The 17083-nt window shown below is 47.1% G+C and overlaps 1 protein-coding gene across 1 annotated transcript in view; it reads right to left on the bottom strand.

Moving 5' to 3' along the window:
- The window catches only part of LOC310811001 (myelin basic protein-like), a gene marked incomplete at its 3' end in the record, with an annotated part of 39344 nt that overhangs the window by 11335 nt on the left and 10926 nt on the right, over positions 1-17083 (bottom strand). The window contains exons 2-3 of the mRNA XM_083678966.1: positions 15687-15751; positions 6056-6155 (exon numbers count right to left, since the gene is read on the bottom strand). Coding sequence (XP_083535092.1) covers positions 6056-6155; positions 15687-15737 — 151 coding nt within the window. The 5' untranslated portion in view covers positions 15738-15751. The remainder of the gene's footprint in view (positions 1-6055; positions 6156-15686; positions 15752-17083) is intronic.

Raw genomic sequence — 17083 nt, 5'->3', positions numbered from 1 at the left:
GAAGAAGAAGAAGGAGAAGAAGGAGAAAAAGAAGAAGGAGAAGAAGAAGAAGAAGAAGGAGAAGAAGGAGAAGAAGGAGAAGAAGAAGAAGAAGGAGAAGGAGAAGAAGAAGAAGGAGAAGAAGGAGAAGAAGCCGGGTCCTAAATGCAATTATACAGACAATGCGCATAAAGAAAAGGCACGATTGAGTCACGAATCATTCAATTGTCTGAAAATAAGCAAGATTGTGACCTCGGGAGGAATCGGCATCAAAGGCATCCCCCGAGTCCTCAACGTCTGTTCTTTAGTTCCTTATCTTTGCATCATTTTTCCTATTGTCATTCTCTCCCCAATTCATTCCAGCTTCTTTTGATTTGTATCCCGTCATTTCTCCCATCATGTCTCTGCCCTTTTTATCGATTTCTTTTGAAGGTGGTAGAACATTGTCTCATGTTTTGAATAGATATTGACCGTTTCCGAGTGTCGAAAACAGAAAAGTGTTCTTCATCGGACTCTAGTACCCCCTAGGAGGCAATTTCTAGAGAAAAACAGTCAAAGTGGCCCATGACCAGAGGCTTAGGACAACCTCACCTCGGTCTCCATTTTTGACAAGCAAGAAGCTGAAACTGAACAACCAAATAAGGTTATAGCTGAAACGACCACATACGGTTATAGTTGTTCCAAAACACACCCAGGTGGTCTGCATAACCCCCTCCGCAGCATGAGAATACATTAGCCTATGTTGTAAGAGCTTAGGTATGCTATAGTATGATTTATTACTCTAAATTGCAGTGTCTAAAGGGCTTTGAGGCTAACTGGAGCTTAGAAGCTATCTGGAGAGAGATGAAGTTCTTTTCATGCAGCCTGTTTTAGATCTAATAAAAACTCTTTCATCCTGTTGTCTTTAGATTTTTCCAGGGGAGATGAGGTGATGCTGTGTTTGAGGGCACCGAGGCTCGGTGGGCTCTCTCTCATCCATGTGAAGACCCCTAGGCCCCCCCCTGTCATGGCCAGGGATATATAGCCAGTGGCTAGCAAACACACTGTGGTGTGGTAATTAAAAATCCCCTTTGAATGTTAAACCGTCCTGAGTCAAATGCAATTACTTGCTGAATCAAGCACCCCTAAAATACAGTCATATATTGGGGCACCAAAAAAAGTAATTGATCCAGGTCTGAAGCTTAGGTGGTTCAGAGAGATGGGGGACAATGGAGTGGTTGACAGTTTGGGAGGCAGGGAGGAGGAGGAGGAGGAGGAGGAGGAGGAGGAGGAGGAGACGGGGCGGCTAAAGGGTTAACGGTGACCCAGACAGAGCAGGCGGCGATGGAGACAGTGCCAGAGTGCCAGGGGCGGACATGGAGAGGACACACAGGGGTCTGTCCTGCTGAGAGTGGGTCTGCCTGCCTGCCTGCCTGAGCCAGACCCAGGTAATGGATCCGTAATGGGCTTTTAACAGGAGGCTCAAGCTCAGGGGAGTGTTTGCTTAAGCCTGGAACAGGAAGAGCCACGCGCCCGACGTCCTTAACGCTCGACAGACGAGACGCCCGCTGATGAGAACTCAAACAGAACAGGTTGCATTAAAGCACCACGAAAGCTCGCCCTCGTAAAACACTTTAACCATGGCAATGTGGGGGGAAATTCCATCTTTTTCATCGTCTGTACGAGTCCACTTTGACGCCAAATGGTTTTCGTTGGGGTGTGTTGACGTACTTCACAGGAAATTCAGAGAAGCAATGTTCTTTGCTCTCAGGACTCACCGACTCTAGGAAGCAGGTATATATATATACCTGCTTCTAAAAAAAACCCTAAAAAAACCTCTGATAACACTGACTCTTAGAACCTGCTTCTAAGAGTCTGTGTTATCAGAGTTTTTTTTAAATGTATTTATTTATTGTTTTACACCCTATCAGAGTGAAACGCTATCAGCGTGTTGGAAAGCGACAGTTTATTATGATCGACACAAATAACACTCCATAAAACAGCCTCGGCCAAGGACCGACCCCATGTGACCACCCTCCACCAGATTAAGTGCTCTCTTTAGGGAAACAATAACAAGTTTACCCCCCCCCCCCCCCCCTCCCCTCAGTAGTGTCCGGTGTGGCTTTGCTCTCCGCCTCGCAGTCTTCGTCTCAATTCATCTCAATGGCAATCCACTTATTTCTCTTTCGGGTGTGTAAGGCCTACGGTATGTGCTGGGTTGTATGGGGGGGCGGGGGGGGGGGGTTAGAGGCAGCTTTGAAGCGCATCCTTACGAAAATTAAATGAGGCATCAGCACGTTTCACCTGCATCAGAGCGCTCAGAAGTCACTCCTTATCGCCTGACTGCAGAATCACAGCTTCTGAAGAGAGACGTCAACGGACGCCATGTCGACGCTAAGCCTGTCGCGGGGACCAAAGCGGTCCACTGACGCGGTTTTAACTCAAAAAGTTCTCTATAACTCTATAACTTAAAAAGTTCAAGTTGTAAAAAAAAAAAAAAAAAAACGAAACAAAACCCGTTGACATGTTGCGCTGTGTGTCACGGATGTTCCCATCAGGGGAGGCCGGTGGAGGTAGACATCGGAGGACGGGCTTGTTGTAAATGCACGGAACGGAATGAGGAACGGGATCAAACACACGTTTCCATCCGTCAGAGGGAGGCTTAAACATTTTCCATCCGTCCGCCAGGCTTAAAAACCGCGTTTCCTGCCCTGCAGCCGTGGCTCGGAGAAGCAGCGTCTGATGTTCTTATTGAACGGCTACTCAGGCCTACCCAATGCTGATTGATGACAAGTGGTTATCACATGGGGACATTCATTGGCTGAAAGGAGGATATCGAGTAACAGATCGATGCCATCGCTCTACCTTGTACCCCCCCCACCGTGATGACAACAAGACATTACTGAGGAGGAGAAGAAGAAACCTGATCAGACACACACACACACACACACACACACACACACACATCCCTCCGCTCAGGCGTGTGGGAACGCATAATCACATGCTCCCATGCAACCTCACACATACATACACACAAGCAAACTCATGTATCACATGCGCTAACACATGCATGCACACGGATGAGCGCACACACGCATGCATGCAAACACACACACACACACACACACATACACACACAGTCGGTAATCAAAGTATCACATGCGCTAACACATGCATGCACACGGATGAGAGCACACACACACACACACACACACACACACACACACACACACACACACACGGTAATCCAAGTTACACGTCTTGACCGATAGTTACCTTGAGCCCTGAATCCCTCCCATCCTTCTCCTCTCTCCCCTATGACAACCCATCCCTCCCCTCTCTCACCTCTCACACCCCCCCTCTCCACCCTCACACCCCCTCACACCCCCTCTCTCCACCCTCACACCCCCTCACACCCCCTCTCTCCACCCTCACACCCCCCCTCTCCACCCTCACACCCCCTCACACCCCCTCTCTCCACCCTCACACCCCCTCACACCCCCTCTCTCCACCCTCACACCCCCTCTCTCCCCTCTCACACCCCCTCACACCCCCTCTCTCCACCCTCACACCCCCTCACACCCCCTCACACCCCCCCTCTCCCCTCTCTCATTGATCTGGCCTACTTGGTAACTGAGGCACACTGAGCTTTCATCACCTGTCCCGTGTCTTGGGGGCACTCTCTTCTCTCTCTCTCCCTCTGATCCTCTCTCTCTCTCCCTCTGATCCTTTCTCTCGCCCTCTGCTTCTTTCCATCACTCGCGCTCCCCTCTCCTCCCTCTCTCCCCTCCGCTCCTTCCCCCCTCTCCTCTCTTTTCTCTCCTTCCCCTCTCCTCCATCTCCCCACTCTCTCCTCTCCTCTCCTCCTGTTGTCGTGACACCAGCCCTAAGCCCATCTGTTTCCCTCCATGCCTCATGACAAGCACGGCAGAGCCATTATTACCTTTTAAGAATAACGGTCAGCACTCTTTCTCTCTCTCTCTCTCTCTCTCTCTCTCTCTCTCTCTCTCTCTCTCTCTCATCTTTGTCTCCCTGGGTTACCCTCTCACACCTCTCTCCTCATACCCCTATGTGTGCGTGTTGTGTGTGCGTGCATGTGTGTGTGTGTGTGTAGTGTATGTGTGTGTTTGTGTGTGTAGGGGCACACGCGTGTGTGCGTGCGCACGTGTGTGCGTGCGCGCATGCGTGTGTTTTGTGCGTGTGTTTTGTGTGTGTTTGTGGAGAGGAGCAGCGGCGAGCCACAGGGGTCAACTCTGAGCTTCTTGTTTTTGCCGTCTTGGGCTTCAGTCGATATATGTGTTCTGCTCCAGGGGCCAAAGCCCACGTGCCGGAGACAAAAGAACATTTCTTCTCCTCTGGCTCAGGGGTGCCATCCATCCCCTGACGTTTTAATCACAACTGGCAGGGGTGAGAGAAGGCGAGGAGACAATTACTGTTCACCACACGGAGAGAGAGATGCCGGTCTGCGTTTGAGTCATAACATCGAGGGCGAGAAACCGATGAAAATGTTCATATTCTGTCAACAGAAGCGTGTAACTGCATTCTGAAACGAATCAATGTGAAATTTACCTTGAATTTTTCACCTCCAGTTCCTACTGAGATTGCGGCAGCCATGTCGATCCGAGAGTCAAAGTCAGAATGATTGACTTCTGCTGCCAGACATGCGATGTACGGAAGACGTTTAAAATTGAACGAGAAGATTCAGCGATTCGCAAGAGGGGTTGTAACTTTCAATGACACTTTCCCTGCAGGTACACAAAGAATTGCTGATCGTCACTCAAATGGAGACGGTGGATTTGAGGTTTCTCGTTGAATAGAGAGGGAGGTGTCTGCCAAAAATCGATCATTTGATACGGTGTGCGGTATACTGTAGACACCCTCAGCAAAAATATACAATAACTCATATCAGCACTTTTTAAAGCACAAAATGTCTTTTGACAGCAAGGGGGAATTGCAAAGACAATTCAGAGTGTCTCTCCTCCTATTTTTTTGTGTTTTTTGTTTTTTTCCATCCACTGAGGATCTGTGCATCTCTCTCACTCTGAACCACCCTGACTCTGCCCACAGAGATTGTGCATTGAGATCACTGAGGAGACAGCCGTTCGGCTACTCCCATACACTCCCAGCCAGCGGTGTACTGCTGCTCTGTTATGACATTACATTCTGCCCTCGCCTGTTGACTTGCAGTATTACGGAGTCACCCGTCTCTCTCTATGTATCTAGGTGTCTACGTACCTCTGTGTCTATGTCATCCTTATTCTTACACATCTAGGACTAGCCCTGACTTCTGGCCTCACATAACAGACACGCATTGTGCTAATGTGTTTGTGAGGTTTACACGTTTCACTGTGAAACCAGAGGGTCTAAGCAAGCAGACCAAGGGGAGTCGAAGTACAAAAACACACCTTACTTTCAGATTGACAGAGTTACTCAGGGACCACGGGGAAAAAAAGGGGGTGGGGGTCTCAGTGTCTTCCATTACCAACGAGGGTGACACTCATCAGTTATGAGTCAGTGGTTACTGCTACTTTCTCATCACACGGCCCATTCACTTCGGACACACTGCAGGGTGTGGGTGTGTGTGTCTGTGCTTGTGCATGTGTGTGTGTGTGTGTGTGTGTGTGTGTGTGTGTGTGTGTGTGTGCGTGCGCGTGCGTGTCTGTGCGTGTGCATGTGCATGTGTGTGTGTGTGTGTGTGTGTGCGTGTGTGTGTGTGTGTGTGTGTGTGTGCGTGTGTGTGTGTGTGTGTGTGTGTGTGTGTGTGTGCGTGTGTGTGTGCGGTGGAGCACAGGTCTATTCTCTCTTCGATCGAAAAGACACACACTGAGCTTTTGGAAGAGGGCTTTTAGGTAAGGCATTCAGGTTGGCACCTTTAATCCTCAAAACCCTTTAATCCCTGTGAAGCAACAGCATTTTAGCATTTCAAAAAGCATCATGAGCCCCTATGCCGCCATAGAAACCGACAGTATATTCTAAGATGACAGCGTCTTTAAAAGCAGGGCACGGAGCAGGGCACCGTGAAAGATGTAAGACACTTTAATAAACAAATCAAATCAAATCAAATCAAATCAAATAGTAACAGCGATAGAACTCTTACCGAAGACTTCGTCTTGTGTCTCGGGTTCTGCTGGTTCCGCTGTGTTCTGAGTCATTTCGGGTTCGGGTTCGGGTTCTGTTTCAACTTCTGGCGAGGGAGCCTTCAAAAAGAGCACAAACAGGAGGAGGTAGTGAGCTGCCATGGCAACAGAGCTGGGAGACGGTTCATTATTTTGCAGCCAGACATATCTGAATTAGGACCTCAAAACAATTAGCTGTTTGTTTAGCTGGAACCTCACCTGCATTAACATAGGCACTCAAAAGTCAGGCACATTTCAAGGCTTTTGTACACATTTTATCATAAAAGCATTACATGGATAAATGGATCGATGTTCCCTCCCAACACGTCCACACACCCACACTAACGCATCAACCTCTCTCGCTCTCTTTCACACTCTCATACACACACACACACACACACACACACACACACACACACACACACACACACACACCAACCTCCCACACACCCCTACATTGTGTGTGTGTGTGTGTGGGTGTGTGTGTGTGTGTAGAACATTGGCACTCAGAGGAGACTGTTTCCAGGAAGACAGCTTCTGGTGTTTCGCTGTGTTATAGTCACTCAGCTGGACTACTCTTTCAAACAGACCTTGAATACACCCGACCCGCCATTGTTCATATCCAGTTTCAGGCCCTCAGATTCAAGTGTACACAGCAGGGGATTGGTGGTAAACTATTCTTTGCACTTTTGAACTTTTGGAAAATCCCCTCCCCTCCCCTCCCCTCCCATTATCGACATAGTTCATTCAATTAACCTTCTCTCTCTTCTTGGACTCCTTTTTCACGATGAAAAACATTGTGGGACGAGGCGAGGACAAGATGGAAGAGAGAAGAATCACGGGGCCATTTCTCTAAAGCATCAGCGGGCTTGTCACCGGCCGCGGGCGGTAGCTGATGTTACTTTGTGCACCTGCCCACCAGAATAGAGGGATTAGAAATAAATCTTGTTGAGCGCTGCTTCCCTGGGAGGGGACGGGGGGGACGGAGAGGGGGGGGGGGGGACGGAGAGGCAGACGGGCGCCACGGCATCACCATCATCATCATCATCATCATCGGCCTCTGGGGCTTCGCCGCACTGCACGCGGCGAGGGAGATAAGGCCAAAACCACCCGCCACAATCACATTTTCAGCTTTGCGAGGAGCGTCGAAGAGGAGGTTAATACTAAATCCAGCAGCATAATAGCACTGCCCAGACACAGACGCTGTCAGGCAGCAGACGCACCCGATCTCTGTACCATCAGGCCTCGCCCTATCAACCTCGCCTGATGGTCTGTTATCTTTTCAATGATACCATTTCAAACGTCTGTATCGAATGTCAATTGGATGGCGGGGGCTATTGAATGAGGCTCTCTACAAGGAGCTACTGTAGTGTAAGTCCTTTACCATTCCGGTCTTTTACCATACTTTCCCAGTGTATTATGCGTGAATATAGTCAGAGCTTTTCTCAAAGGAGTTGGAGTGGGGCAATTTGAACTCCTTTCATGACTTGGATGGATTTCTTAAAGAGGGAGTCAAAGGTTGTTGTCTTATCTGTGCTCGTCTGAGAAGTGTGACCTTAAGCGGTGTGGTTATCCCTCTAAGGGGTGATGAATGGATCTCCGAGACTCAATCTCACTCTTGCTTCAGACTGCGGGATGTGCTCACACTGCCAATGGTCTCACACACACACACACACACACACACACAGACACACACAGACACACACAGACACACACAGACACACACAGACACACACACAGACCCACGCACGCACATATATATATGAAGGGCTTGCTGCTCAGAGGTTATCAGCGCTTCATCCAATGCTGTAGTGGGGTCGCTCAAACTAAAGTTTGGCAATCTGATAAGTAGGCCAGGGCAACTAGCCAGGAGACCTACTGGAACACAAACGATGAGTGCATCAATTAATTCTACGGCTGTCTGGAGGGTTAAAGCTCATTATTAGCCCTAGAACAGCATATATAGTACGAGGAGGAAAAAATACAAATTACACAGAAGGCAAAACAACATTGCTCGGAGAAATAAATGTCCGCCATCCAGGAAATAGCCCAAGACAAAGTTCTCTCTCAGTGCCAAAATGCAATTACTTGAGACCAGTGGGTGCTTCTTGAAAATCATCTCCCTCAGCCGGTCATTATAGTCAAACAGACACAACTCACTTAAACTATGAGTGATATGAGTGATTGAAAACAGAGTACTGTATTACAAAACAATACTCAAGCATTGAATATCAGTGGTGTGACATGGACGGTGAAAATAAAAACTGTTTATTAAGCTAGTTGCAGTTAGAATCTCAAAGATGAGATTCTGGGTTCTGAGATGAGGTATTTAGTTATGCCACAAATGTCCTATTCATATCTGCTTTCTTTGTCCCTGCTCCAGTTTCCAAAATGTGGAATGTCTCTGTGTTCTGTAGTACAATCTTATTCAACCTACTGAGTGGAATGTGTTGGGAGTTCGAACATTCTGTAATATCCTGAGGTATTTTTTTTTTTGCCCCTGTAGGAATGTTTTGGATAGCCTTCAACTCTGGTCGGATTAGGAAATACAGAACAGGAAAGCTACCGTGAATACGATTGTGTAACAAACACCAGGAGAGGCCAGGATATGGGCGTCCGACACTGCAGGACGGCTGGTGGATGTAGACATCGGAGGACGAGCTCATTCACTGGATCGGAATGAGGAACGGTATCAAACACATCGAACACATTCCAACCCACGCAATTACAATGAGCCTGTCCTCTAATTCCTACCTCCACCGGCCGCCAGATTGGGAGGGAAGGGACAGGAGAGAAATTTGACTTCTCCTGTCTCTCCAGGGAGAGAGCGGCTCGCTGTACCACCCGCTACAGGCAGAAACAGGAACTGGCATGTTGGGCTGAATGTGGGAGCATGTGTGTACAGACTACAGTACATAGCAACACATCAGCTGGTCTCAGGGCGGGTACAGTACAGTAGTAGGCACAATAGCATGGTTCATGCCCACTAACTTAGCCTCAGGCTCCCTCATCTGGAGACAGACTGGAGACACCAACTGTGGTCACACTTTACATTACAGTATCACAAGTCATTAGATACCGTATAATGACCATTGTAAGTGTTATAGTGTGTACAATATTCAGATTGAATATATAGTCATGTGGGGGCGCTTAGTGGCGTAGCACACTAATGCGCTTACCACGTAATCGCAAGGTTCCTGGTTCGATTCCGACCCTCGACCTATCTTGCATGTCATCCCTCCTCTCTCTCCCATCCTTCCTGTCAATCTCTACTGTCTCTATCCCAATAAAGCAGAAATGCCCTAAAAGCCCTAAAAAAAATAATATATATATATATAGTCATGTATAACGTATGAGAATATCTGTATTATTATTTTACGGTCTTATTCTATGACCTTTGACCCTTCCCTTACGTCATCTTTGTGTTCTTGCGATGTCTTTGTGTTCCTATTCTTTCTAAAGTAAAGGTTACTAAGCATAACACGTTTCGGCTTTGGTTTCTTCTCAAGTTACCACAGTGAGTACAGTGTAAACCGTATTGTATGTTCTCACTGCTTCACTGAGCTTACAGCTTTAACACTGACCCTAACCCTACCTATAACACGATGCACAGTGTGAATAAAACACTCTTATTACACAGTAATAGGAACTGTTATTACACAGTGATGGGAACACTCATGTAAAGCATGACTCAATAGAGACTCTCTATAGGCCTAGGGAGCCAATAACATTGCTTCAAAATGGCCGGACATGAACATGAGCTCTGGAGGTTATGGATATGAACTCCATAACAATGGAGATTGGATGCTAGCACAGACCTGAGAATGCATAAATTCAACTCAGATAAAAAACATCCTGTCTCCCAAGTTCCACAGCCCCATAAATATCATTCATGAATAACAATCATAAAGCAGAAGAGGGAGGCAGTTCACTTCATCATCGAAAAGTTTGCATCATGAGTAAAAGTAATCATGAATCAAAAGTCATTCTCTGAATGCATTTCTGATGAACACTTTGGTATTCTGGTCACCTGCACTGAAATAGGCCTATTTAATGAAATAATGATTTCATCCACAACAGTGCATTCTATTCAGTAGCGGTCGCAAACTCCATTACTTGAGTTTCCCTCCCCCTGGTTTTGGCTCTGTAGTGTGTAGTGTGCCTTTCAGAAAGGGGAACCAATTCAGCCCTGGCCTGGGTTTGGCTGCCTGCCTCCACCTTCTGGTCGGTCTGGCGTCCCCTGTTCCCTAGAGGGCAAGCTGACAGGATGAGTCCCATATGTCCCTATCGTCCCCAGACAGGGAGCCAGGCCCAGTACCAGGCATTGTCTCATACATCCTGTAGTCTAGGTCTAGATCAGGCTGACAGAGTCCCATATGTCCCTATCAGACCTAGGGTAGGTAGCCAGGCCGAGGGTAGGTAATCAGGCTCAGGGTAGGTAGCCAGAACTAGGGTAGGTAGCCAGGACCGGGGAAGGTAGCCAGGCCCAGGGTAGGTAATCAGGCCCAGGGTAGGTAATCAGGCCCAGGGTAGGTAATCAGGCCGAGGGTAGGTAATCAGGCTCAGGGTAGGTAATCAGGCTCAGGGTAGGTAATCAGGCTCAGGGTAGGAAATCAGGCTCAGAGGAGGTAGCCAGGACCAGGGTAGTTAATCAGGCCCAGGGTAGTTAATCAGGCCCAGGGTAGGTACTCAGGCCCAGGGTAGGTAGCCAGGACCCACAGCAGGCCAACAGAGACAGTGCCATATGTCCATATGAGCTCCAAGGCAGTCAGCCAGCAACAGGCAGTCAGCCAGCAACAGGCAGGGCAGTGTGCTCCTCTGGACCTGAGCCAACCACAGGAGCGTGGAGGTGTCATTACCACTGCTATGGATGCATGTGGTTCTGGCAATGTTTAACGCCCCCATAGGATGTGGAAACTGTCCTCCCTTTCTTCCTTCCTTTCTCTTTCTTTCTTTTCTTCTCTTTTCTCTCCTACTTTGTGTTCCCTAATCCCCTGAGACAGTGGCGGTGCATGGAGCGGAGGCGGCTGTGGCTCGCAAGCTCGCTCGCTCACTCTCTCTCTCTCTCTCTCTCTCTCTCTCTCTCTCTCTCTCTCTAAAAGGTCATCCCAGTCCTTGCACCTACATGGTATGAGGTATAAGGTGATTGTATACCTGCACACACACACACACACACACACACACACAGATGTGTGTCTGCAGGCTCCCCCCAGTTTCAACCCTCAATCTCTCTCTCTCTCTCTCTCTCTCTCGCTCTCTCTCTCTCTTTGTGTGTGTGTTAAAACTTGATTGCAGTCGGAGCTGCTGAATCTTAATGGCTTCCCCTTATTATCTCAGCTGTAATTTGAAAAGCTGTGACAAATTGACATAGGCAAGACTGAGGTTAATTATCTGGTGCCATTAAAGTACATTACTGGACGTTTAAAGCCGCCGCCCCCCCCCCCCCTCCCCCCTTCCTACACAAGGCAGACATGCACAATAGGTGGGGTGCAATTTCTGGGTTGAGCTGAGAGACAGACAGAGAGAGAGAGAGAGAGAGAGAGAGAGAGAGAGAGAGAAAGAGAGAGAGAGTGACTCATCTCTTCACCATACTGTACACGTCCTATTCAATTAAAGGAGTACTTAGCTCAGAAATATTTCTCAGCTTTATTTCTCATCAGTCCGCCATATGTATGGTGCCAAAATATTATTATTTTGTGCATTAATGCCTCATAGATATCCTAATGACAAAGGTATATTTACTTCCGGGAATAGTGATTTGATGATTTTATCAGGTTTTGCTTCATCATATCACGATTCCAGGAAGTGAATTATTTCTGAGTAAAGAACTCCTTTAAGGGCTCATCATCACATTCCGCGATGTTCAGTCAAGTAGCGTCTAGCTAGCAGCCACAGAACTAGATACATATGGACGTTGGGGCTGTTCTATATCGTAGATAGTGCTCTCTCTCTACAGAATATGCTTGCAGTAACACATCCATGCAAAACCTTAGGGCCATATGATATAACACACAGGGGAGGCTGGTGGAGGTAGAAATCGGAGGACCGGCTCATTGTAATGCATTCAATGGAATAAGGAATGGTATCCAACACCACATTACATTACACTAACCCATCCTCTAAAAACTAGAACGAGTAGCCTACTATCCATTTGGAATGTTGCTTTACGAGTCAAGGACTGAGGATACTGAATATAAATCCGCCTTATATTCACAATATATGTGTGAACTAAAACCAATACCAACCCCATTAGCACAGACCTTGACTCCTGGTACATCTCTCCTATTAGGAATTATCTCCGAAACCAACCTACTGTAACCTCCCGAGTCTCTCTCTCTCACCCTTCGCCCACCTATGACGCACACCCAGCGATGAGAACATTGCCTTTGTATCATCCAACGCTTATTTCCTACATAACAGCCCTCTCAGCAAGGGCCTGCAGACCACAGACAACCTCATAGTCAGCTTTGAATTTTATCTTCCTGTTTATTAAACTCTACGGCTGCGAGAGGCAAGGACTAATGCTTTCATATACAGTGGAATAAACTCTTCAATGTTGTGTTTCAAGTACTGTCCCATTTTGGATTTGTTAGGTTTTCACAACAAACTGTGAGAGGTAATGAACGGCGCTGTCAAACAAACCTCACCCCTCGGCAAACAGAGACTGTCAGGCTTCCAAGGCTTTTTTTAATCCAGTTTATTCTAGTGAGGGGGCAGCTTGACTCAACAATACAAGGCAACACAGAGAACGCTAGCCTTCAGCATAAGAACGACCTTCTCCTCTACAGACTGGTAACAACATAGAGATATTTGTTTTCTTTATATGAATAGTCCCCTACAGATGGTTTATAGATGTTTAGCTACCAATCACCATTGTTAAATGAACTGTCTAAGCCTAGACCCTAGCCCCTACCCTTAACCCTAACCCCAACCCTAAAACTAACATAAACCTTTGCCCTAATCATAAATCTTGCATGTCAACAGAGTTGGAGCTGATAGTTTATCGATCATTTTAGAGCATAGTTTAGGACAAGGGACTATCAAATTAAAGTGGGGCTAAATGGTCCTAAAAAGCCTAAGTGACATTGTGACAAAAGAACACATGATGTCACTCATTGTATTGGATGGATGATGAGATCATTATCCATCACTGGACATCAGCTGGTCTCTCTGGGTAAAAAAAACCTTCAGTGAATGGGCGGCTAAGGAGGCGACAACATCTGTCTGCACGTTGATCAATAGCTTATTTAATCATGTCTTCAATCCAATCATGTATTCAATCATTTATTCATCCTCCCTGAAGCAAACGGCTCACTGGTGCTTTCTGTAATCTGTGTGTTGTTGTTGTGAAGACTGTGAGGTGTGTGTGTGTGTGTGTGTGTGTGTGTGTGTGTGTGTGTGTGGTGGGGGGGGGGGAGTGTGTGCGCAATAATGGGTAATAGGGATGGAAATAGCCGCACAAATTGAATGGCTATCACGACGCATCGGCTATCACCATGGCAGCAACTCTCGGTCAGAATCAGAATGTGATTGGTGGGAATACAGACATCGGAACACCATCTGTCAATAATGCACCGAGCAGACCCCCTTTTGTCCCTTCAGAGGTGATGAGCATCACGCATCAGTGGGTAACCACTTAGGTAACCACTCTCTGGAGGTCAACCCTCCATACATCCAGGCTGAATGGCAGGGTTGTTATCATTATGTAACTGTCAATAATGTCCTAGGTCCAACCCATGCCTACAACAAGCTGGGAAATGAGCCCTTCCAAGCATGTGAGGGACAATCTTTAGAGTGGGAGATGACAATCAGGAATCACAATGAGTGTGTTTAAGCCTTGCCTCTGCTGTTGCAGAACCCAAAGGCCTAAGAACACAGCCTATGAATCTGCCCCTGAACCGAAAAGACGCATCCACAACGTTCACCTGAAATGGCTTTGTTACATTAAAGAGGTGAAGTCCAGAAACCTCGCCCACTCCCTCCCTCTCTCTCTCTCTCTCTCTCTCTCTCTCTGTGCCTCTCTCTCCCACGACCAATCTCTCTCTGTCTCTGTCTCTCTCTACCTCCCTCTCACCCTCTCTCTCTCTCTCTCTCTCTCTCTCTCTCTCTCTCTCTCTCTCTCTCTCTCTCTCTCTCTACCTACCTGTGCCTCCACCACCCCCACCCCCCCCCCCCACCCCCACCACCACCACCACCACCACCACCACCCTATCTCTTCCTGACTGTGGCCCTAGCATGGCAGGGGTAGCAGGTTTATCTTCACTTACTGAAACCCCGGTGTCCTCTCCACACAGGCACGGTCTAATGGGACTTAATGAACCGCTGCCTAGCAACACTGACACTTTCAGAACCTGACCAGTCAATAACGAGACTCACTGACTTCTGTAAAAAAAAAAAAAAAAAAAAACTCACTGCTATCTCACTGCTGCCGATAAACAGCCCCTCTCTGTCACACACTGCCCGCATAGAGAACTTATCTCCCAGAGAGAGAGAGATGGGGAGAGAGAGAGAGAGAGAGAGATGGAGAGAGACAGACAGACAGACAGACAGACAGACACAGACAGAGACAGAGACAGAGAGTCAAACACAGAGATCTGTCTTGAGTTTTGTCTATGCTAAATAAAAATACTATGACTGTGTAAATAAAAGCTTAACATCAGCATGTTTCCGGGGGACTTTTTAAGTTCAAATTACAAATATCAAGCTAACCAAGTTACTTTAAGTGGTTTCCTAAAACAATACTTCTTGGAAAAACCGAGAGGGCGAGAAAGACCTGTGCATGAAAGACCACATCCTTAGTCTGTGGTTAAAAAATTAGCGCAAGCTGGGGGGGGTGGGGGTGGGGGTGGGGGGGGGCAGAATGAAAAGCCTCTCAAACAGCAAACTAAACAGTGCGGATGGGGACAGTTTAGAAAACAGCAATACAGAGGAACAAAATCCAGAAGAAGCAAAGCTTTCGGGCATTTACTGGGTGGAATGTTACGTTATCTGGGACTTGGCGACGAAAATGGAAGTGAACAAAAAAAAAAACATTCGAGACTCTCAGACGTGATTGAGAGCTAGGAGCTGTCAGAGTGTTTCAAAGGTCATCGCTCATTCGAGCTGAAGGACGAGGACGGCTCGCCAACTGCAGCGGGGTCCAAAGTCCTTTTCCACACTGATAAACGCTGAAGCTGTGAATGATTAGGACATAAAGGACGCTAAAAATATCACAAGGCAAACTTTCACACCGAAAAAAAACACACACATTAAAAACACAACAATCATACTTACCTCAGAGGACACACTGTATGGTACACACTGCTCTGTGCATTCAAATGTCATACTGTGTATCCTGTCTAGCGTTGAGAACGCGCACGCGCACGCGCGCACACACACACACATACTTTCCCTCTGGGCAACAGACTGCTTTCCCTCTGGGCAACAGACTGCTTGTCAGTAATCTCATGCTGCCTTGCCCCCGAGTATACTGTACTCCATGACCTGGGTAACACACACACACACACACACACACACACACACACACACACACACACACACACACACACACACACACACACACACACACACACACACACACACACACACACACTCCTCAATTAGGATGCTTACCTTGCTCTCAGTCTCCGGATGTGCCTCACGTTTTCCTAGATGCTGCCCCATGCTGTCGACAGAGACTATGGATGAAACAGAAGAGGAGAATCAGTACAACAGTATATGGAAATATAATCCTCTCCTTTACATCAGACACGATCCATCAGCTTTTAATGATCGCAGCAGACCTTCCAGCGATCATGAACTCCCTGCTTAAGTGGAATAAGTTGTGTTTTTGATAACATTTTCTTTTTTCAGACTTGTGTTTTTGATAATATATCGGATCAACATTTTACGACGCAAGGTTCGAGGTTTGTGACCTTTTAGAAAGTGGCAAACATGAACATTTGCCACATGTTGGATAAGTTTGAACTTATCCAACAGCTACTGGTAGAAGCCCTTTCACCACGACTAAAACATCTACACCATGTAAAGTAGGTAAAATGTGAGTGGTTTGGGATTGAATTAAATGTGGTTGAATCAGGCCTGCTATTTGGAGCATGCAGGAGTTCTTACAGTCCAACTGTTTTACACTCAATATTACTAATGGTAGTAGCCGAGCAAAAACACCCAATGTCTGGGTTCATAGGTGTCCATTAGATTAAATAAAGGTATCATCATTTGGATGAAAGGACAGAGAGAGAGAGAGAGAGAGAGAGAGAGAGAGAGAGAGAGAGAGAGAATCGAATCAGACGGCGTGATGGAGATGGAGAGCGAGTGGGGAAGGGAGAGAGAGAGAGAGAGAGAGAGAGAGAGAGAGAGAGAGAGAGAGAGAGAGAGAGGGCTCCTACAGTACACTTGGAAATGAAAAGGGGAGGGGGAGATCAGGACCGGTTTAATTGCACAACAACAAATCAAAAGTCTAACTGCAACCTTGTGTCTCTGTGACAATCAGCTCCGCTGTTGACAATCTCACACTCTGGATCTGGGGGATAATTGCAGAGTGAAAACGGAGTGAAATCTGCTTGACATTTAATCAGACACCCAGTGGCAGCAACAGCAAAGTAACACTACCTTCCTCCATCTATTGGCCAAAGGGAGTTAGGCAAAGGAAGTGATATGCGTATTTACACAGTAATGACTGCTTCAATCTCCCAGGCACGGAGTCACAAACCCTGAATGTGTAAAAGGTCATCCCAGTCCTTGCACCAGGAGGGTATGAGGTATAAGATGATTGTATACAGGCACACGCGCACACACACAAACTCACAAATGTGTGTCTGCAGGCTCCCCCCAGTTGCGATCTCTCTCTCTTAATCTATTTCTTTCTCTCTCTCTCTCTCTCTCTCTCTCTCTCTCTCTCTCTCTCTCTTTCTCTTTCTCTTTCTCTTTCTCTTTCTCTGATGGATACAGACATATTGTTTTTTCTTGTCATACCTCTAAAATCTCTCCGAAACGAGCCATCAATACCCCAA

Source organism: Argentina silus (genome assembly GCF_951799395.1).
Source record: "Argentina silus genome assembly, chromosome: 10".
NCBI classification, from domain to species: domain Eukaryota; kingdom Metazoa; phylum Chordata; class Actinopteri; order Argentiniformes; family Argentinidae; genus Argentina; species Argentina silus.
The sequence above is the reverse complement of the archived record's forward strand: the minus strand, read 5'-3'. Positions and strand labels throughout refer to the sequence as shown.